This window comes from Nannobrachium achirus, assembly GCF_963921795.1.
Source record: "Nannobrachium achirus genome assembly, chromosome: 15".
Lineage (NCBI taxonomy): Eukaryota > Metazoa > Chordata > Actinopteri > Myctophiformes > Myctophidae > Nannobrachium > Nannobrachium achirus.
This window is the reverse complement of record NC_137822.1, coordinates 9,763,179-9,785,784: the sequence shown is the minus strand read 5'-3', so window position 1 is coordinate 9,785,784 and position 22,606 is coordinate 9,763,179. Positions and strand designations below refer to the sequence as shown.

Sequence of the window (22,606 nt, the reverse complement as noted above, 5' to 3'; positions counted from 1 at the left end):
TGGAAGACAAGTGGTTAAGTTTCCATTGGCAGGCCTCTCTCCTCCCCATCTGGTTGGCTTCTCCGTGCGCCGGGGCCCTGACAGCCCATCAAGCCCCCGGGGTGTCTGAGTAGCTGCCAGCGCAGACGGCTGTCTCTCTAGTCTCTCTCCTGTGTGTGTGTGTGTGTGTGTGTGTGTGTGTGTGTGTGTGTGTGTGTGTGTGTGTGTGCGTGTGCTTCTTCTGACCGACCCACAGGCCACAGAGGCATCTACGCGCAGCAAAAAAAACACCACAGTGTCGGTTTTTAACCCCAGTGAGCGTACGAAAATGGACCCGCTCGGTTCCATGTCGTACGCGCGCCGGGGGTTAAATTATCACAGCGCTTTTTTACAGTGTAATGCCCCCACCGCTCTTTCTCTCTCTCTCTCATTCTCTAAAGAGGAAGAGAAGGAAAAGCAGACAGATAATGGGGAGATAGAGAGATGCGGTACAGTACAGCAGGGCTTCCAAACAAGGAGGCCCAGATATCCCTGGCCTCTGGCTATAAGGCCCTCCTATTGCGAAATGGCTTGAAAAATAAAATACAACCACAAAATAGCCGATCTACAAGCTCACAATGCGTCAAATTGCGAAGAACTGTGAACTAGTAGATCAACAATGTTTTGCTATGTTTGTTTGAAATTTTGGTTTGGTAACTTTGACGGTAATGACATAAAAAATAGAGACACTATAGGTTCACAGTGGTTAAACTGGCAAAATGATCTTGTGTATTGAATTTAAATAAAATAAAAACAAGAATATATTCAACCCATTTAGGCCTGAACACATTATGACGCAATATTTTATGCTTTAAATATAAAAAAATAGCAGATATACAAGCTCACAGCGCGGCACAGAGTGCCGCGCTGCGAGCTTGTAGATCTGCTATTTTTTTTTAAATCGTGAAAATTAGAATTTTGACCCGATTCTATAAGTGTCTTTTGAATCCTTCTAAGATTTTTGGAAAAAACCTATGTTTCTATGTCAGCAATCTGGCCAGCCATCGTCAAAGAAAAGGTCCCTTTCACTTAACTGGAGCTCAGTTAGTCTGTTCTTGAGAGACCACTATGGCAGTGGTGCTCAAACCTTTTCATGTGAAGGACCCCCCCAAATGATATTTATTTGGCCACGGACCCCCATTTCAAAATATCTAGTTCCAGGGACCACCCAGAAGCAAAATTTGATTTACAAACGTTCGCTTTGAAAATACATACATTCAAAGATTTGCACACATTTTCACGGCTTTTTCCAAAAATAGCAGATCTACAAGCTCGCAGCGCGGCACCTTGTATATCTGCTATTTTTCACTGGTTAAAGCATTCAATAATTCTAGGCCTAAATGGGTTAATATTTGCTCTGGCGGCCCCCCCTGAGGTCTGTGGCCCCACTTTGAAGACCACCGCAGTGAAGTCAGGCCAGCAAAGCCAAAAATAATTGTATCCACAGCATGGTTGATAACTTGATTACAAAAGACTTTCCAAGACCGTCCAAGAACCCTGATGTCATTCCTGCCTTATGGGCTTCCCTGTGTTTTCACTAAAACTCACATTCATTCTTGTGTACTTTCCCCTTCTGACTATTGCTCATCACAGTACATTTAAGCCCTTTGCACACAGGACAGTTGCGTTTCTTCCGTTTGCTGTGTGAGTAAAACGCATTGGATTTGGTGTGCAAGGCTGTGCGGAATCGGCGCTGCGGATCCCAAAAGGATTCATAAAAGGAGTGATGAGTTTTTCACCGCATGCGACAAGACGCACAAATCGAACTGGGTTCGATCAAGAAAAAAAACGCACGGCCGCAGCCACTCGTCGCACGGCTAATTCGGATCCGGTGTGCATGAGGTCATAGAGAATAATTGTTTTCTTTTAAAAGAATGAAATTGTCCGTTTTATCCGTGCGGATAAACGCGCCTGTGTGCAAAGGGCTTTACTCAAGTACAGTACTAATTACATACTTAGTTTAATTCAAAGTATGTCTATTGTCAATATGTTTACTTCTGCTCCACTATTTCTCAGAGGCAAATATTGTACTTTTTTTACTCCACTACATGTATCTGAAGTTTTTAATTACTAGTTACTTTCTAGATTTAGAATCTCAATAAAAAACATACATGAACAACTGAAAGCCTATTTTATACTTTGACTATTCGATCTGCTATTTTTGAACGATTTCAAGTATTTTCTTTTAACAATTTTGGTACTTGAAGTATATTTTGATGCCTATACTTTGTACTTTTACTCGAGTTAACACAACTTAAAACTGAAATGTTTGTGTCGTGTGCTGTTCTGGTACTAGTTTAACTAGTGTAAATAGCAGATTTATAAGCTCACAACGAGTCACTTCCCGCTGCGTTGTGAGCTTGTAGATCGGCTATTTTCACTACTTCTGTAACGTTTGTTTTCTAATTTATGACATTTCTTCCTTCATGAAATTACTGAATAAATCATTGAATTTGATTTCAATTCATGAAAATCTTTGCTGTTTTGGGAAAGTTTTTTGAAAATGTTTTGAAATAATGACAGTTAAAAACAAAATCTTGAAAAAAATAAATAAAGGGACCCATAAAAATGTCTCCGCGACCCACAAATGGTTCCCGACCCACTGTTTGGGAGCCACATATCATATTTATACAAATATTAGTTCTAATATGGCTATGCAAATAACGCTTCGACCAGAGGAGAGCGAAGCAAGCAGCTGATGCCACAAAAACAACTGCGTGCGCAATTTTTGTTGTCACAACTGTTTTCGCTTTCATTGTTGATGCAACTGTTCTTCTGCTTCTGTGTGTGTGTATAGGCCTGACCATGACGTTGACCGGAGAAAACTGAAGGATAAACAGTTGTGATTTGTAAACTACGAGGCTCTTCACAATGTAGACGGAGAAAACTGAACACGGGCTTTCTCTACCCAGAGGTGGCATTGTTCAAGCTTGAATAGTGAGTAATCTTTGTGGCAAGTCTGGCATTCACTTAATAGAATGGCAAAATTGTTTACGTTCTTAATACTTATAATACTGTAGGTAGTAGCTATTCAAGAGGGTTTATTTGTCATGCATCCAAGGACATGAGCTATTGTGCTTGTTTCACTGCAAGCCGGATATAAATAATGCAGCTTTCAAAACACAAGAAAAAGAGACAGTTAACTAAATTAGTTATCCGATAATTATCAGGCTAACTGGATAAGATTGCTTGAATTTGTGTGGCAATGTTGCTGAGCTTTGAGTAGCGTAGAGATACAGAGCTGGGATTGGTCTATCTTTGTAGGGAGACTAGGGATACAGAGCTGGGATTGGTCTATCTTTGTAGGGAGACTAGGGACACAGAGCTGGGATTGGTCTATCTTTGTAGGGAGACTAGGGACACAGAGATACAGAGCTGGGATTGGTCTATCTTTGTAGGGACACAGAGATACGGAGCTGGGATTGGTCTATCTTTGTAGGGACATACAGAGTCAGAGATAACCCCTAGGAAATGTATACAATACGTTTATAAAAGACGTTTATAAAAGACGATGTCTTTTGGGGGGTAACATGAATGTAAACCAAAGTGAGTTGTTTCCAAAGGAACATCCACTTGAGCTGTAAACAAACAGAGATGGAGCAGGATTCACATCAGTCTGCCTGGTAGGAAAGCATGTGAACTTACATGTTTGAGTTCAAACAGGACTTGTCTGGTCAGCTCTATCCTCTTCTTGTTGACGTGCTTGATGGCCACCAGGTTGCCCTGTGTGGAACGAGACAAGTAACAGAGAAAAGGTGGGAATTAGAAATAAAGTAGGCTACATAAATACATAAATGACATTTCAGGATCCTGCATCATTCCTTTGTCGGGTCCAAAATAGGTTTGGATTATGTTGTCATTAAACATAGCTTAAGACCTGTCCTGATGCCAATTCTACAAATGCCTTCTAAATCAGTAGTTCTTACACCTTCGAGATTTTTCAAAAATGTTCAAAAATTGCAGATGTACAAGCTCGCAAGTGACTCCCTGTGAGCTTGTATATCTGCTATGAAAATGACACAGATGCTTTCCCGGGTTTTAATGAGTCAAGTGGAATGGATATTGTGAAATGTGCCAGTGAAATATTATATAGAAATAACATTTAATTGAAAATGTTACAGAGTATGACTATAAGTCCTTGATATACTTACACTTACCAAAAAGAGACGATTTACAAGCTCACAACAAGACCTGTTGTGGCATACAACTTAGTATGGACTGTTGCAGTGTAGTGTGTCACTAATGGAAGGTCTGTCCAATTCTACTCTGTCCAAGTCTCCTAGGAGAGCTGTGGGAAGTTCAGAAATCCATAGTCTTGTGACATCATCAATGGAGAATCCAAGCTAATAGAAAATGCAGGCTTTCTATTGCTGAAAAGTTGCAATGTTAAAGTGGAAGCTATTGTTCTCGCGATAATAAAAATCAAAAATATTTTTTCAAAAATATTGTTTAAAAAAAAAATCTGTCAAACGATGATGACACAAGACTATGAATTTCTGAACTTCCAACAGCTCTCCAAAGCGACTTGGACGTTTTTTTATTTTTTATTTTTTTTATTTTATTATCAACATTAGTGAGGACCTATTATATGAAGATAGAGATGATATGAGAGAGGCAGGTAGGCAGGGAGAAGCCAATCAGAGTAGCAGCTGCATGTACAGAGGTGTCAACTGGGTATGGCAAGGTATGGCAGCTGCCATACCTTGGCTACAGAGGAAGGAAATAAATCAAATATACTTATTAAAATAAATTCATCATGCCTGTTGCTAAGGTATGGCAACATGACTGGTGTCTTGCACGTGCGCCGTCGCGCGCGTGCAAGACACCAGTCATGTTGCCATACCTTATCTTTTGCTGAACTGACGCCACTGTGGCTGTACAGCCTCCAGGTACATTGGGGTTGAATTTCAGTGTGCAGGTCAGGAGATGAAAGATTCTACTGCGTCACATTGATATGTGCAGATCAGTGAAACAGCGGAGGAGAGGAGAGGAGAGGAGAGGAGAGGAGAGGAGAGGAGAGGAGAGGAGAGGAGAGGAGGCTCCCACACAGACACCTAAGGCGCGCTACACACAGTTGCGACAGCTATCGTGTCCGTGTAGTCTGAGAATGAGTGGGGGAGGGGGATGATAGCCGATATATAAGCTCAAAACTGTGAGCTTATAGATGGACTTTTTCAGCGCATGAAACTGTCATACATTTGGCCATTACGCGGCAAGCATAACAAGCTAACAAGTGAATTCGGGTAGGACTGGCAGGTCATTATTTGCCAGTCAAAACGGTGACTATTAGATTCTCTAGGTTGTGCGGCTCTTCTGAAGTAAAGCCAGAGGTCCTTAAATATAGTCGCGGTCGGATGGAGACCTTGTATGTCCAAACTTTTAATTATTTTTGTTGCTTTTTTACCCCCTTTTTTTTACCCACAATGCCTTCTACAATATGTCAAAATAGGCAAAACTTTGAAAAAAGTTGCATTAAAAAATGTTGCTGTGACAATATAATATGAAGAATAAAATAGGGAATTAATTTATGAAAAAAAACATAACGTCACTGTCGGGCAGAAACCTTGTATCTCCGAGTTTCAAATGTGCTTGTTTTTTTTCGTAAATTACAGCCCTGCGTGCCTCATAATAATAAAACTGTTGCACAAAACTAGTGAAAATAGCAGATCTACAAGCACGCGAGGCGTTGTGTGCTTGTAGATCAACTATTTTCACTTGTTTAAATAATTTTTAAAATGATAAATACAAATCGAACAGTTTTCGACGTACAAGGTTTCCACCCGACGACGAAAATAAGAAGATATAGCGATAAGATAAGGTTTCTGGCTGACAGTAACAACATGCCACATACAGTAAGGCTTTCCAAACGCACCGCGCCATCAGCATGCGGGGGAGGCAGCAGTGGCTGAGGAGGATGGAGCAGCTGTCTGGGAACCCGGGCTTTGTGTTGAAGTGTCCTTGAGCAAGACACTGAACCCCTAAGAGCTCCTGATGACCAGGTTGCATGCCTGTCATTGCTGCCTCCTCCGCCTTCACCATGTGAAGGTGTGTTTGTGTGTGCGTGCGTGTGTGCGTGCGTGCGTGCGTGCGTGCGTGCGTGCGTGTGTTTGAATGGGTGAATGTGACGCACAATGCGAAGCGCTTTGGATGCAGGCGCCACGGAAATACCCACCATGCACCATGCTGCAGCTACCGCTAAAAACAAAGATGTTGCTAACCTAAATACGTGGCAAATTCCTTAAACCCTACAACTGAAAAGATAGCAAAACCGACATTTAGAACCAAATTCACCTTAAAGTTATTGAGAAAAATAAGTCAAGAATTTATTTGCTTCAAAAAGACAAGGCGTATATGGAACGCATAAACGCATGGTCTATGCCAGTGCTGTGTTCTACCTGTCAAAGTAGCGTATTTGATAGGCATTATGCACTGGCCACAAGAATAGCCGCGGATCATAGATTATAGTATGCCCTCCAAAAAAGTCTAGAACACACCATTGGTCTACGCCGCAGGCGGAAAGATGCGCAAGATCAAACCACGCCATTCCCATTGAAATGCCTTGGCAGAATTCACCCTCATATTGTGTGTAGGTAGAATAAAAGTGCGGTGTGGCCGTGCCCTTATAAGTTAAACGTCCGGAATTCTAAATTTACTTGAGTAAAAGTACAAAAGCATTGGTATCAAAACGTACTTAAGAGGTTTCTGCCCGACAGCAACGATAAAAATGTCGCACTTTGATTTTCTTTTTTTTATTATTACTGTCTTTTCCCTTTTCTCTGTTTTTGGTTCCTTTACTTATTCAACATCTGGTAGAGCGGAGCACTTTTCTTTTTCATTCTTTACTCTTTAAGTACCTGAGCACAAGATGTACCGGTAAAAAAAAGACCACGGCGAACCTCCAAAGACACGCGGAAATGCATCGTTATTTCAGCGGAGCTCCGCAGTCTTTTCCAACCTCTCCTCTCACCTCTCTCTCAATCTCTCGCTCCGAAACGGATAAATTAACAATAACGAGAAGGCTGATGGCCATGTCCAGACTGTGAGGTGGGAGTATGGAGGGGGAAAAAAAGAGAGAAAAAAAAAAAGAAAAAAAAAAAACATCACCTCGCTCTGCAGCTCACATTAAAAACCGACTCGCTGTGCTCGCCCACACAGCCTCTCTCTCTCTCTCTCTCTCTCCCTCTCTCTCTCTCTCCAGCTCCTCGTCGTTTTCTCTGTGAGTGTGCACGTGTGTGGGCGGGAAAGGAGAGCGCAGGAGTTGAAAATGTCAGAACTTGCAAAAGCCTTACCTTAAAATAGCCGGTTTTCGCAAATAGCTGATATTTTCCATGGGCAGTTATCAAGGAACCGTAGCTGGAGCCCCTCTGCAACGAAAAAAAAGAAAGGGAAAGGAGACAAATGTGATTACGTTAGGAGTTTGTGAGGAAGGGAAGAGCAAGAGGACACAGTTTTTGTCTCTGAGCCTGGTATATTAGTCAGTTGAGGTCGAGGCACAAATCGTGTTTCACACCTGTCGGATGATAACCTCACATGTCCAAAACTGTTACTTTTTTGGTACTCAAAAAAACAAAAAACAAAAGAATATATATATTAATTCTGCATTTCAGCCACAGACCACCATTTGATGAGACCACCAACGATGACAAAAATATTTTGTTATCGTTGGATATAAGATCTTGTCCACAATTCCATGCTGTATTGATGTGGTATCATAGGAGAGATAACTGGCAAACGTTGAGCAAAAGAACAATTCTTCTGCATTCTCTATTTTCTGTTGACGCAATGCAGATGTTTAACAATAAATTGACCTATTGATGTAAAAAGAAACACTCTCAAGAGTTAAAGATCTAATAAGGGTCCATTTGATTATCGACTCTCCATAATTTATCTGGGGACCACCCTAACCCTCAAGGTCGGATCACTGGTGGTTCCCGGACCACTGGTTGAAAGCCACTGCTGTAGTATGACGAAGTAGGGAATTCATTTACAAATACATAAATACATAAAAAAGTTACAATGATGGCGATAAGAGGTGTCTGCCCGACGGCAACGATGTGCTTTCCGCTGCATCCACGTCACTACACTGCAACACACTGATGTATAAAAGCATAAAGATATACAGTAGGCTAATGATTAATGCATCCATTATAGGGCAAAAGCCATTCATTTGTCCCATAGAGATTTACACAAATATTGATATCAATTATTTAAGCCTAGAATTAAGCCATCGCTAAACAAAGAGTATTTATTAAACGTATATTAATATCATGATTAAATATCCTCTAGGCTTAAAATAATTGATATAAATATATTTTTTGTGTCACCAGAAAACCACGGTCACGTCAATGTATTGTCGAGTGGAGACTGTATGTAAATGACGGATGTACAAAAGTGGTTTCAACCAGTGGTCCGGGGACCACCAGTGTTCCTTGAGGGGGTTCCAGGTGGTCCCCTACTAAATGATGGAGAGTTGGTAACCAAATGGACCCTTATGGATCTCTTGAGAGTGTCAAATTAAACCTAATTGAAAACAAATGGACCCATTGGTTTCATTTCACACTCTCATCATTACTTAATTTACCAGAAGTCTAATGCAGAATAATTGTTAATTTGATCAATGTTTGCCTGTTATCTCTCATATGGTACCACATCAATACAGCATGGAATTGTGGACAAAATGTATCCAAGGATGACAAAATACTGTATATATATAAGTTTTGGGTCTGAGAGGTGCTACATCTCATCAAATGGTGGTCCGTGGCTCAAATACTGAATAAATAATGGACCTTGATATGAAAAAAGGTTGAAAACCACTGATAGAATAATGAAATATTGGAGATACAAGGTTTCTGTCCCGGACAGTGACGATGAGCTTTATTCGTGGGCGGCTGGGCTTGTATTTTTCCACCTACGTTTGAGAAAATGTCCTCTTTCCATAATGTTAAACTCTAAACCTTGGATAGACGTCTGTCTGCAGGGCACAGCGTGAATAGAAATGGAGCGCGCCCACGGCATGTGGAGGAAGGGTCACCGGGGCATTGGTTCTCAAAGTGGGGTCCGGGGACCCCCAGGGGCCCTAGATCTGCTATTTTCAGAGCACAACAACGGAGCGCAACCAAACAAAAAAATATATATATTTTTTAGCTCTACTGCATACATGGGCAACTGGCGGCCCCCACCTTCACTTAACCCATTTAGTGCTCCAGACATGAACGGGTTAAATGTCCAGCGTGCCTCTCGCAGGCTCCATACGCAGCCATTATCTTATTTTGAAGGCCAGAAGTCCATTGCGTAAACACTTTCGGGTTGACGTCATGACGTCATTCAACGGAAGCCTTCGTCACCCCATGCCGTTGCTAAAATGGCCGATCGTTGCCTTTGTTATTATGTTATTGTAGCGAGAATCTAATGCCATCCTTGGCAAGAGAAAATGGACATTAAAGATGAGATCCACCGTCGGCCTCCATGTTATGGAATTACTATTTTGTGCACGTGGATCCGTGATGATGATGAATCGGCGAGGCCGATCGTGCCAGGACTTTCCAACGGACTGTAGGGTAGGAGAACCGGCGTTACTCTATATACAGTATTTTACACGAGTATACTCGGGATCGGCACTCTAAATACTTGAGTATTTTTCACGAGTATACTCGGGATCAGCGTTAAATGAGTTAATGAGGCCTGCAGGTTAATACTGGAATACCGATATATTATTGATTTCAGCTGTTACAATTCCAAACATGACCTGCTTCAATTCCTTCAGTCTATATTAGTAGCTTAATGACTAGTATTAAAATGTATTTTTTATGTCCAATGTATTTATTTGTATTTAAGTTCATAAAGTTAACATGAGTATATAACTAAATGTGTTTGAAATTAATTCAAAATGTTACATTTCAGGATTCCAATTCAAGCTCAAAACGCATCGCGCTGCGATGCGGTTTTTTTTTTAGCTTGTAGATCTGCTATTTTTGATTCTTTTGAATGAGATACTAGAATGACAAAATAGGACGTAGCGATATGCAATGTGGCCCTCTGGAGTGAAGTTGGAAATATAGCGGCCCTCTCCATCATCAAAGTTGCCCACCCCTGCTTCTACTTGATCTCTTCTCCACTAGTCCCTACCTAACATTTTGGTCTAGTTTGAATTTTTTGACAAAACTGTCCATTTATTTAGTCTTAGTTTTAGTCATCACAGCCTAGTTTTATAACATTTTTCCCTGTGAAAAAAGGGGAGGCGGCGAACATTTTTCATCACGGTTTTAAGTCGACGAAGTTAACACGGCTGCAGATACTGCCAACACATGGCAGGCTGGAAACTACATGGGCCTGGAAAAGGACCGTGTTTTCCACTGTATTATCCCAGGAACTGGGCTGGAAACCAGTAATGAAAAAGGTGTGCGCATGTGCTTCCATGAATGCTTGCACGTGTGTGTGCATGCGTGAATGCTTGCACGTGTGCACTGTCTCTCTCTCTCTTTCTGTGTGTGTGTGTGTGTGTGTGTGTGTGTGTGTGTGTCAGTGGCGCCGGCAGTGGTAAAATAGTGAGGGGACGGTGATGTGGGCGTGGTGACGTCATAACCGTAACCAAACGTACACCTCGGACTTTAGTATAACTATCACAACAATCAATAGCACAATGTGTTGTTAGATGACAATTGTTAGTAGCTCTGGATTAAGAATTGAATTCAACTTTTTCACAATACATAACTTGTTTTATCCTGCTTTTCTTATTTCAATATTAATTATTATGCCCTACAATGTTGTACGCCTATGCCTTGTTATGCCTTCTGTAATCTCGGCATGAATGAGGGCTCTGCTGCGTTCAATGTATTTTCGAGAAAATACATTAAGTTTAAATGTGAATAAAGTAAGGGAAATTCCAGCTACTGTATAGTGAAAGTTAGAACGAACTGCTTTTACATCGTAGTCGACTGAGTGAGGAGAGAGAGAGTGACCGAGCCGACGCTGCAGCCCGGCCGTCAGTGAAGAAAAAAGAAAAGTAGACCTACTCACATGTTTTACTTAAGTAAGTAAAAGTAGAAATACTCTGTTAGAAGTCCCATGTCCAAAATACTTGCATAATGACGTTTTGGTATCAAAATGTAGCTACTGTATAAATAAAACGTAGTAATTTGCAGAACGTCCCATTTCACAGGTTTTAAAAAATGTACCATAGATACAAATATTTTAGCAAGCGTCGCATTGTGATCTTGTATTTTCATTTCTAATGGTCTAAATATATAGACTGAACTGGTTAATGTATGCCTTTATAATAATCGAAATCTGCAAAGTAACTTAACTGTTTTCAAATATTTGTAGTGGAGTAAAAGTATAGCCTACAATATTTGCCTCTGAGAAAGCCTAAAAACTGTACTTACAGTAGGCTACTTGAGTATAATGTAGGCTAATTTGTTACTTTAGGCTACCATGCACTGCAGCCTGGCCGTCATCAGAAGTTCAGAACCGGTTGAACATGTAAGCAGACAGACTTGTGTATTGGAAGCAATTAGCATGAGTGACTGAGGGTCGTACTGGGTGGGGCTACTGCCCTCGCGCCGGTCGAGGAGAAAAAATACAGAAAAAAAAGAAAAAAAAGCTCGATAGCCTGAAAAGTGGGGTGGCAGTCCAGCCCAAACAGTCCATGGTCCGGCGCCTATGGTGTGTGTGTGTGTGTGTGTGTGTGTGTGTGTGTGTGTGTGTGTGTGTGTGTGTGTGTGTGTGTGTGTGTGTGTGTGTGTGTGTGTGCGTGCGTGTGTGTGTATGTGCGCGCGCGTGTGTGTGTGTGCTAGTATTACACTTGAACCCTAGCATCCCTGTTCTGAGTGGAATATTAGCCAAAAGTAGCAGATCTACAAGCTCACAACGCCTGGCGCTGCGAGGCATTGTGACCTTGTAGATCGCAGATTTTTGGCAAAGAGTTTTGTAAAGGGAAAAGAAGAGCAGACTAAAGTATTTGACGGTTCACGTGGTTAAATGTCTGAAAACAAACATTAGTCCAAAATGATGATGGCAGTGCAGTCAAACAAGTCTAATAATCTGTCTAAGAAATCTATGAACATTTTTAATCTGCGACACAATTTTATAAAATATGTAGTGGGGGTCCCTGCTTTATCTCTCTCTTAGCTAAGGGGTCCCTGGCCTGAAAGCATTGAAGACCCCTGCGCTAGACATTGTGAGGATTCAGGTTGGGGTTAGGATTAAACTTTTTAGAGGTTAGATTTAGGGGTTAGGGTTGGACTTACAGTATATGCCTTATTTTTATACCTATCTCACAAGTGAGCTTGTCGATCAGTTATCATCGGTGCACAACACCGGCGCACGACTATGCGCAGTTGAGGCTTTATATTAGGGTTAGAGTTAAAAAGGGACGAGAAAAAGAAGTTGATAAACTGCCGTCCTAAAATAAGTGAGTGTGAGAAGCATTAGTGCTGGAACAACAGAACTTGATACGTTTAGAAAGTGATGAGGTGTATTTAGGGACCGCTGCCAGACTGGGGCTTATGTTAACAATCACTTCATAATAAGACTGCCACCACACAGACAGCCACCATGCATAAACCACTGGGAAGCCCTTCAACAATGCATGAACTGCTGGAACTCAGTTTTCTTCGAACCTGGCTTCCCTATTTTTGGGTATGTTATTATAAGGGGAAGATGTCAAACGTTTTAGCTTTTCCTCATGCGACAATGCATAGCTTGAAGTGTTTAACCACCGTAGCATCCCTATGATAGAGGGCTTGTAGATCAGCTATTTTTGATGAAAAGAGATAAATTGAAGGGGCCACGGATAGACCATTCAGTGAAGAGCACAAAATGTTTGCTAATTAGTCCCAAAAAAAATGGGATGTGTTGGAGTGCTGCTCAATGTGAACTTTATTTAGTTTGTCGCAGTCCGACCTTCCTAGCCTGCGTTATTAAAAGAAAAACGGGTGCCAAAACTCATTCGATCGAAAATCTGCAAAAGTAGATGTTTTCAAGATGGCCACTATCTCTGGAATGGAAGGTCCAATCTGCTCAGTTCAAAGCTTGTTGGATGCGTGACTTGGAGGACATTAGGCGCATAGCAACACATTTTTGGGCCTAAAACTAAAGCTGGTAATTGTTCGGGCCGGGCCCTTAGTTAGGGCCAGGCCATAATTTTCAGGCCCGTTGAGAACTCTTAGCTTTTAGCGTAACATTTGACTGTATATCTGTATCGACTTGTTAAAAAATACAATCACAGAACTCCTTGAGTACTTGAGTATGAATGGGAACCATGGTACTGCAGGGAGGGCCCGTACCCAGTCTTTCCCACTGGCAGAGATGGCATCGCAAACTGCCAGAAAAACAACAGCTTCTTAATCGCAAGCTTGAGGATTTGCCAGCAGCACTACTGGCGGAAAAAAGCCGATATTAAGCTCAAAATTGTGTAGAAACGTTCATGTCCTGCCAATACATCATGAGATCATTCTGAGTGACCAGCAATCAAAATGGAGCCGTAACATTTAGTGTTTCTTCTGAATTTTAGATGCCTTTTCTTAAACCCTGAACACACTCTTCTCTCTGTAAGGTAGTGTTGGTTGCAATTGTGGTTGCCGTGACGTGAATGCTAAACTCCCAAGTGTAATTTAGTCCAGGGGTTCCCAAACTTTTTTGTCTCAGGGCACCCCTAAATACTTTTTTAATCCGAGGCACCCCTACATTATAATTTTCACTCTCAGACCTTATATTTATAGCATATCGTCGTTGTCGGGTGGAAACCTTGTATGTCCAAAACCGTTCGTTTTGTATTTATCATCTATAAAATGTACTAAACTAGTCAAAACAGCAGATCTACAAGCACACTGTGCTTGTAGATCGGCTGTTTTCACTAGTTGTGTGCGACAGTCTTGTATGATGAAGCAGGGCTTTGCTTTACCAAAAGACATACACATTTGAAACTTGGAGATACAAGGTTTCTGCCTGACAGTGACAATATTTTAGTGATTATGTTGTGAGGAAAACGTTGAGATAATAGCCATTTTGGTTAGAACGGACTGAAAATAACTTTGTACTTGTTTAAAATGATACTAAATATTTTTTCAAGTGTCCAAATAAATTCCAAACATTATCAAATTATCTTGCGGCACCCCTGGACTGCCGTCGCGGCACCCCAGGGTGCCCCGTCACCCACTTTGAAAACCCCTGATTTAGCCCTACATGCTGAAACAAACTGATATTCAATCTAACATCGTGTATACAGTACATTAGTTATTACGTTTAGTTTATTTAAACATTTTTTTAAACAAAAATGGGAAAAGATCAATACTTTTATATATGGAACGGAGCGAAAATCCTTATCAACACGGCCAGTAGAGGCCACAGAAGTACCTTCTCTAAGGAAGTGGTTCTCAACCTTTTCAGGCTACGATCCCCAAAATAATCATATTTTAACTGGCGAGCACTAAGAGTTGAGGCATTACATTTTATATAACATGGTTCTATTGTGAAAATAGCAGATCTACATGCTCACAACGCCTCGCAATGCGAGGCGTTGTGAGCATGTAGATCGGCTATTTTCACAATTTCTGCCTCTAATATTTGACAATTTGGCCAATGTTTAATTTATCATTAAAAAGTCCTTAAAATGTGCACATAATCTCTATACCTATACTTTATGTTGGTCTGTTTTAAACATGTGAATAAAAACAAAAATGGGACAAGATCAATACTTTTATATGGAATGGAACAAAAGTATATCAAAAGTATAAATATATTTATACTTTATTTCTATGTATAAAGTATAAACAAAGAGTAAACGAGATAAGCGTACTTGGGAGAGGGTCAGCCGACTGCCAGCTTTCTTGTGGTACTTGTTGGGACTCTCGAACTGAAGATCCTCCCATCGGATCCTCCACAGCATTCCAGCCAGCTCTTTCTCCAGCTTCAGTTTCCTGCAGAAGGAAAAGCAATCAGTCAAATCAACCGAGGACAGCATAAAAATATGAAACAAAACAAAACAAACAAGCACAGAAACTGATGCTTTGGTCGGGGCACATTTTTCATGGTTTAAGAGACCAGTGGTTCTCAAACAGTCTGGAATGCACTTGAGTCACGGACCCCCATAACTCTTGAGAGTGACCAGATGGAGCCGTACGGGTCCATTTGGTTCCATTTGTGCATTCTCAGGAGTTATACAGGCCCATAAGGTTCCAGTTGGTTCCTAACAATCAATCACTTTAGCTGGGGATCTCCCTGAACCCTCTCAAGGAGAGGACTGCCCATAAGTCCGAAGGTTCATTAGTCCGAAGGTTCATTAGTCCGAATTTAGTTAGGGTTACTGAGGTTAAGGTTAGGGTTAGGGTTAGAGTTAGGCATAGTATTCTTAAAAAATTCGGACTAATGAACCTTCGGACCAATGAACCTTCGGACCTGGGGGTCCCCCGACCCCAGCTTGAGAACTCACTGGCTTCAGACAACACGTGCGGCTACTAATAGTTTAAATCTCTGCTGCAATCTATTCAATCTATTTCTATTCTTTCACTTTGCAACCTTTTATAGCGTGGCTCTGCGACAGTCTAGCTGTCTATTAGATCCACAAGCTCACAACGCGTCACATTGTGACGATCAACGGATCAAAACAATTCATCCAAGGACTGATCTACACTAGGCTAAGCTCATTGCTCAACAAACCTTCAAACTGCACGCAGACACAAAACAGCATTAATAAGGAGTTTGTCTCGCTCTGGTTATTAAGTAGGAGAAATGGTCAAACTGCCTGAAATTCTAAGTACTGACTGTATCTGTAACTCATCTGCATTCACTATTTAATGAACAGTGGTTCAACTATTACCCACCCACCCCAAAGTTTGATATTTACATAATACTGTACTGAGGAAAGGGCCTCTTCAAACAAAGTGCTAAAAACAAATGCCTACAGTGCATGTACTGTAATGTAACAGATTTAATAAGTCTAGTTAGGAATCAGTATGTCGGTGACAGCTCTGACATGTTTTCGAATGTTATTTTTAAAACAGCCAGACTAAATTGGCAGACACACGGAGAAGGGGGAAAAAAGAAAAAGAAAAAAGAAAAGGCTTCCCAGTGAATTAACACATCTGGCACTGCTCTCAAGAGGGGCCATTGTTTCACGTCATTCACCAATTTACAGCAAAACGGCTTCTAAGAGTTGAACCGTGGCATCTTCTCGAGCATGGTCAAAAGTTTGGGGAAAAGTGAGACATTTTGAGGGGGTCACTTTGGGGTTGAACCATGTTTTTTCTTTTCTTTCTTTCTTTCTTTCTTTTAATGAAAAAAGAGCAGAGCCCACACATTCCAGGCCTTCTGAAAGGTGTAAAACACTTCCAGACGGGAACTTATTGCAGCGTTTGCATTATCACTGCGTTTCGCCCCTTCAGCCCAAACCACCCTAGTTGGCCCCAAAAGCAACTTCTTCCTCGTTTTCCTTTTTTCTTTTAGTCTGAAAGTCTGAAAACTATCCCAGGGTCTTAATAATACCTGTTTAGCCGTCGAGGTTGTTGCATTTCTGTACTCTTTGTTTCAGCCGAGAACCAAAAGATAAAGTTGTTGTCCGGTGGTTTTAAGTAACGAAGTGCATTACTTATTAAGTACTCAAGTACTGTACTTACTACTTTAGTAAACTTTTTAGGTATTTTTTACTTTACTGAACTGTTTTCCAATTTTCAATACTTTATACTTCTACTCCACTACATCTCAGAGGCAAATATTGTACTTTTACGAAAACGTTAATTACAAGTTACTTTGTAAAGCATGCATTAACCACTTCAACCATGGCTATTTGAAAATAGCCGATCTACAACCTATCAACGCAATGCGACTTGGGATGAATGCGATGTGAAATGGGATATTGTGCATAATAAGTACTTTTAGTACTTAGGGTAAGTATATTTTGACGCCAATACTTGTGTACTTTTACTTGAGTAAATTACGGGCTTTTACTTGTAACAGAGTATTTCTACATTGCAGTATTGATACTCTCCGGTGACCCAGAAGTAAAGAAAATACACTTTAATTGAATGAACCACCTTTAAGCACTCTTTATATAATAGTGAAAATAGGATATTTTACTCGCGACGCAAAGAACGGGGTCCCGAACCGATTGTTTGGGAAACACTGCATGGCTGTAGCTAACCCATGAGGGCAGGAAACACCAGCAGTACCCCTCCCCCTTCTCCCCTCCCTCCAAGAAAAAGAAAAAAAGGTATTTTGCTATTTAAAGACCCTTGTTTAGAGAGGCCTGGCAGCCTGCAGAGGAGTTAAAGTGTGGGGCTCCACACTAGGGCTATTGTTTCATGAATCCCACATGTGAATACCTCTGGTTGGACCCTTCCATTAAAACAACAGAGCCTACCTACCTACCCCTCTCTCTCTCTCTCCCTCTCTCTCTCTCTCTCTCTCTCTCTCCCTCTCTCTCTGCTCAGTGTCCCCTCACACTACAGCCCGGTTTACACCTCACCATCAGTGGTTTAGCTCGAGAAATTAAACGTTTGCCCGGAACACCCAAACAAGTGAAAACAGCAGGTCTTACACAAGCATCGTTTTGCGCCGTGTTGTGAGCTTGTAGATCGTCTATTTACACTACTTCTTAAGCATTTGTTTTCTTGAATTTCTTAGATTTTCCATTTACTTAATAATGACATTAATTAAATAATGTATTTATTTATTTTTTAGGATATACCGTAAATATGTGCTGGGGTTAAAGCGGGAATGTCCAGGAGCTTTGTCTGTGAATTGTGACAAGCAGCGAGCGTTATTCAGTCTTCATGTGTAAAAAAAAAAAGGGGGAAAAAAAGAAACACCCACTTAGATGCAGCAAAAAGCAGACATTCCAATAGTTAGTTAGCCTTTTATTGAATTACTCAACAGGAATTTAGAATTGTGCACACTTTTACAAAAGCAGCAGTTTAGCTCAATTGCAACCCATTATCAAGCCAGCCTAACTTTTCAGTCCAGTGATGCACTAAAATGTCCCTACGTGGCCCGACCCTTTTCCATAACAACCTGATTCATGTTGCTACACTTATGGAATGATATCACCTGGTTGGCAGGGCAGTTATCGCTGAGAATGCCAACGTTCCATATAGTGCTCACTAATGTTTGAAATACGTTCGGTAACACTAGATTTAAAGGTCTACTCTATAATGCATCATCATCACACCATCACATGCATTATAATGCACTTAATAAGCTTCATAACACTTAATACAACACAAATAAATACTTGTAATTATGCATAACAACTTATGCAAAAAGACCAATAACTGAATAGGTTATGGTAGTTATAAAGTGCTGTTCCACTGATCTTATGATACATTATGACCAGCACTTATCTTATACTACTTCATAAATCTTGTTATAAAGTTGTCTCACACGATTATAAAAATGTCTAAGTGTCATGAAGCCGTATAAGTGCATCATAATATGTTTATAATGCACTGTAGACCAGGCCTTTAAGTAAAGTTTTACCATACTTTCATATGGTGCTGTACATTCATTACAGCTCTAGTGCTAAACATAGAAGTCTTTCAACAGTGGGAATTGGGTCTGGTGTAGCTCTGTTTTCCGCCATTGTCCATCAGCGAGCGTTTATTAGTCTGGTAAGACAGGAAGGGATATATTAGCCTTTGCTACTGAACAAAACACTGTCACACACACCAAAAGAAAACACGGTCACACACACCAAAAGAAAACACGGTCACACACACCAAAAGAAAACACTGTCACGGAAAAAGCATAACCTCCCACCTCCAATTTGGATAATTTTTTATTGAACATAAAATGACCATTTATAGACAAAGAAACATTCACATTAGGGCCTCCTGAAGTTATTTTACAATCCCGTTAAAACTTCACAAACAAAACCAATACGAGAAACCGTCTTTAATAAATATCAGAGGATACAGTTACAAACGTTTTGATCCACCAGCATAGAAGAGTCTCTGATGTTAAAGGGCCTACACCATGCTTTTAAAACTATATTTTTTGTATAAATATATGCTCAAAATTGAGTCTTAGACAGGTTTTAACCCTCAAAAAACACTCTGACCATTCTTTTTGCTTGTTCTAGCTCTACTATAATGAGGCTCTCCAGCTGCAATACCAAAACGGCCTCTGTTTGCTCAGGGGCGCATCTAGTGGGGTTTTTCCAGAAAAAAAAGAAGTTTTTTGAAAAAGAAAACGTTTTTTGAAAAAAAAAAAGTTTTTTGAAAAAAAAAAAGTTTTTGAAAAAAAGTGTTTTGAAAAAAAAGTTTTTTGAAAAAAAAGTTTTTGAAAAAAAAAGTTTTTGAAAAAAAAAGTTTTTGAAAAAAAATGTTTTTTGAAAAAAAAAATTTTTTTGAAAAAAAATGTTTTTGAAAAAAAAAGATTGAATTTTTTTTGAAGTTTTGAAAAAAAAAAATTTTGAAACTTGACTCTGCATTGCATTTTTTTGAAAAAAAAAAAAGTTTTTTTTTGACTCTGAAAAAAAAACGGGAATCCGAGAGTGACGTCACTCTCGTCAACTCTCAGAACAGCACTGTTCTGAGAACCCGTGGAAAGCTTTTCATCTCTGTCTGCCCAAAACCAGAGAAAGACACAACGGTCAGAAATAGGACTTTGTGAGGATAGAAGGTGCCAGTGGGACCCCAAAAAAAGGTTTTAAAATAGAAAAAGTGAAAATTCATGGTGTAGGTCCTTTAAAGCCTTGTAAAGTTTGTAAACATGTAAGATGCATTAGCAGAGTCTGTCGGCCTAACCCTGAGGGGTCAGGGCCCAAAATGGATCCCAGGCATTTATGGTGGGTTCCCACAAGACAAGTGTTTTCATGAGCCTGGTGTACAGGGGAAAGGACTGAAATGTTACGGCTGATTTATACGCAGTGTCACACCGGAAATAGCCGATCTACATGCTCACAAGGCGTCGCGGTGTGACGCCTTGTGAGCATGTAGATCGGGTATTTTCATTGCGCGGCGCGGCATACACAAACAAAGTTTAAAAAAAAAAAAAAAACAATGAAAAGGTCTCCAGCTTGTAATGTTATACTTCACAAAACGTACCAAACAAGGGCTGAGGCAGTACTAGCTAGTTAAGATGGTACCTCTGCCCATGGTGTAGTAGCGCCTTGCCTTTCTCCTGTAAAAGAGAGCAGAACATTCACTATGAGCGGCGTTAAAAAGGAAGATCGCATGCAGATCGCAGTTATTGAAACTAACTTTCACCTTCTTAAAATAATGGATTTTCTTTTCTTCAGAGAACAGGGAAAAAGTGATATTTCTTAAACATTTCACCCAAAAAGTTTATAACAATATATGACTATTATACTGTAATATATTATATTATACTGTATAAAAATAACACTGTTTGTCAGTTGTGTAACACAAAGGGATTAAATATTATAAAACTGACTTAGGAAACAAAAATAACTTTTGGATTTCGCATATCTTTCTGAGGTTAAGATTGGGAATAGGGTTAGGTTTTGGCACCGTTTTACTGAGGTTAAGGTTAGGAATACGGTTAGGTTTAACCGTTTAGGCATAGTTTACAGAGGCATAAGGATGTTAAGGATCTCAATGGAAAATAACAGTACTGTCATGAAACTGTACCTTTTCCTATCCAAAACTTCTCATAAATACCTCAATCAATCAATCAATCAAAAGGCATAAACCATCAGCCCAGGCGAGTTTCTTTCCAGCGACTCTTCTGGTATTCGGCCATTATAATAAAAGCGGCAGGAACAGCATGATCCTCAATTAGGATATAGGCGATTATACCAGAGGTGGCCAGTGTTGTCAAGAGCCGATCTAGGCAAAAATATAAATGTCTTCAAAAAGTTACATAGTCCATTATTTTCAGAAGGTGAGGTGATGCTTATTTGAGTTTGAAACAGAATTTGCAAATGATTTAGCTGAATGCAAGGTTTAGTGGATTTACCTCAGATCGGCGTACATGCAACTCCTCCGTCTGTCTTCAGTCATTCCATTCCTCTGAGTAAAATCCATTCAAATTGGCTTGACACCTTTAAGTGTTAATGTTCACTTTTGACACAAATTAATCAGATTCCGTGGCAAGAATGTGTCATAAAGGAAAAACAAAACCAAATGAAATGCACATGCGATTTACGTTTCTGCTTCCAAATATGTTACATGAATTGCCGACATGAACGTGTTGTTAGTCTTGCATTCGTTGTTTGTTCCATTTGTTGATGTTTGAGGTTTTATATGTTGCCCTCTAAAGAATTACTTACTGAGGAAATGAAATGGAAACTTGAACTTTTCATAATGCGCACAGATTTTGTCCTCGGCATTAACTACATTTATGAAAGCCGTTCTGTAGCTAAGAAGGTCAGGGTGCTTGTGATGATTTGTATAATTAAAACTGAACATAATTAATACTCGAAATAATTAACAAGAAATACGTGACCTGTGCCATTTATCAAAATGTCATTTGACGAATAAAGCTTTTAGAGATGAATGCCAAGAACGGTCTGTTCTATTTCCAAAGAATACACAAGTGCATGATGGCAGTTAAATAGTTAAAACAGTTAGAGCTGTCAGAGCATCCATGGAGAGCTACAGCAGAGGACTTCAAACCCAATAACATAATCAAAGACTAAAACAGTCCTGCTGGAATTCAGTGGTTCTCAAACTTTTAAATGTAAACTCTGAAACTGTACAAATGGAACCAAATGGACCTTTAAGGGTCCATTTGGTTCCATGTCTTTCAGAGTTACAGACCTGGGTAGGGTCCCTGGACCCCACTTAACTCTTTAAGTGCCTATCCCGAACTAGTTATATTCGGGATCAAAAACAATTTTTTATTTGCTATTTTACTTACCCCGAGCTGCTTGGAGCAACGTGGGTGGTCCCGGCTCGCCCAGCGCTCACCAACGAGAGACGCTAGATGCTCCGACGATTTATTCCATTGAAAATGGTTTAAAATAAAGTTTAGACCCCCCCAATGTTCACCCAATGTTCATTGTAGGCGGCGCGACGTATTCCAGGGTGCCTATCCCGAACTAGTCCGGGATATTTAATGAAATGAATAAAATGATAAGAGGCCTTCTGAAGCCTGGCCTGATTTTTCTAGCTACTAGCCGAAAGCTAGCAACCTCCCGGCCGGCCGTTATTTGCGAACGAAATCGCCAATCTCCGCCTAATCCAATGAAAGACCACATCTTTGAAGGCTTATATCTCTGGATTGTGTCTTTAGGGAAGCGGCGCGAGGTTTATTTACGGCGAAATCGCCCAAAAATGATCTTTTAGATGACAAAATGGGAATAGCCATTCTGTTAGCATTATCATCCGGGACCTTTCCATGACGTGCATGAACGTGAGCACGTGAGGTCCTGGAAGGTGAGGTCCTGGAAGCTAAAGCGCTCGCCTATGAGAGATACCCTGGCATTCTATGGCCCCTAGAGGGCGCTGGCACTAAATGAGTTAATGAGAACCAATATGCTAGCTACACCCAAACATTTATCAAACAACAGCCAGGGGGGTAATTGTCAGGATTTAAAATGAAGCATCACGGAACTGAAAATTCCTATGATTGGCCGCTAGTTGCGCTGTTCTGGTACCAACATGTTCTCCATAGGATTCCATTCTATTCCCCC

The 22,606-nt window shown here is 40.5% G+C and overlaps 1 protein-coding gene across 1 annotated transcript in view; it reads right to left on the bottom strand.

Annotated features, from left to right (window-relative positions):
- Window positions 1-22,606, bottom strand: part of npr2 (natriuretic peptide receptor 2) — a gene marked incomplete at both ends in the record, with an annotated part of 86,948 nt that overhangs the window by 29,864 nt on the left and 34,478 nt on the right. The window contains 3 exons of the mRNA XM_080743369.1: window positions 3,664-3,741; window positions 7,308-7,382; window positions 14,813-14,933. Of these exons, the coding sequence (XP_080599495.1) occupies window positions 3,664-3,741; window positions 7,308-7,382; window positions 14,813-14,933 (274 nt within the window). The remainder of the gene's footprint in view (window positions 1-3,663; window positions 3,742-7,307; window positions 7,383-14,812; window positions 14,934-22,606) is intronic.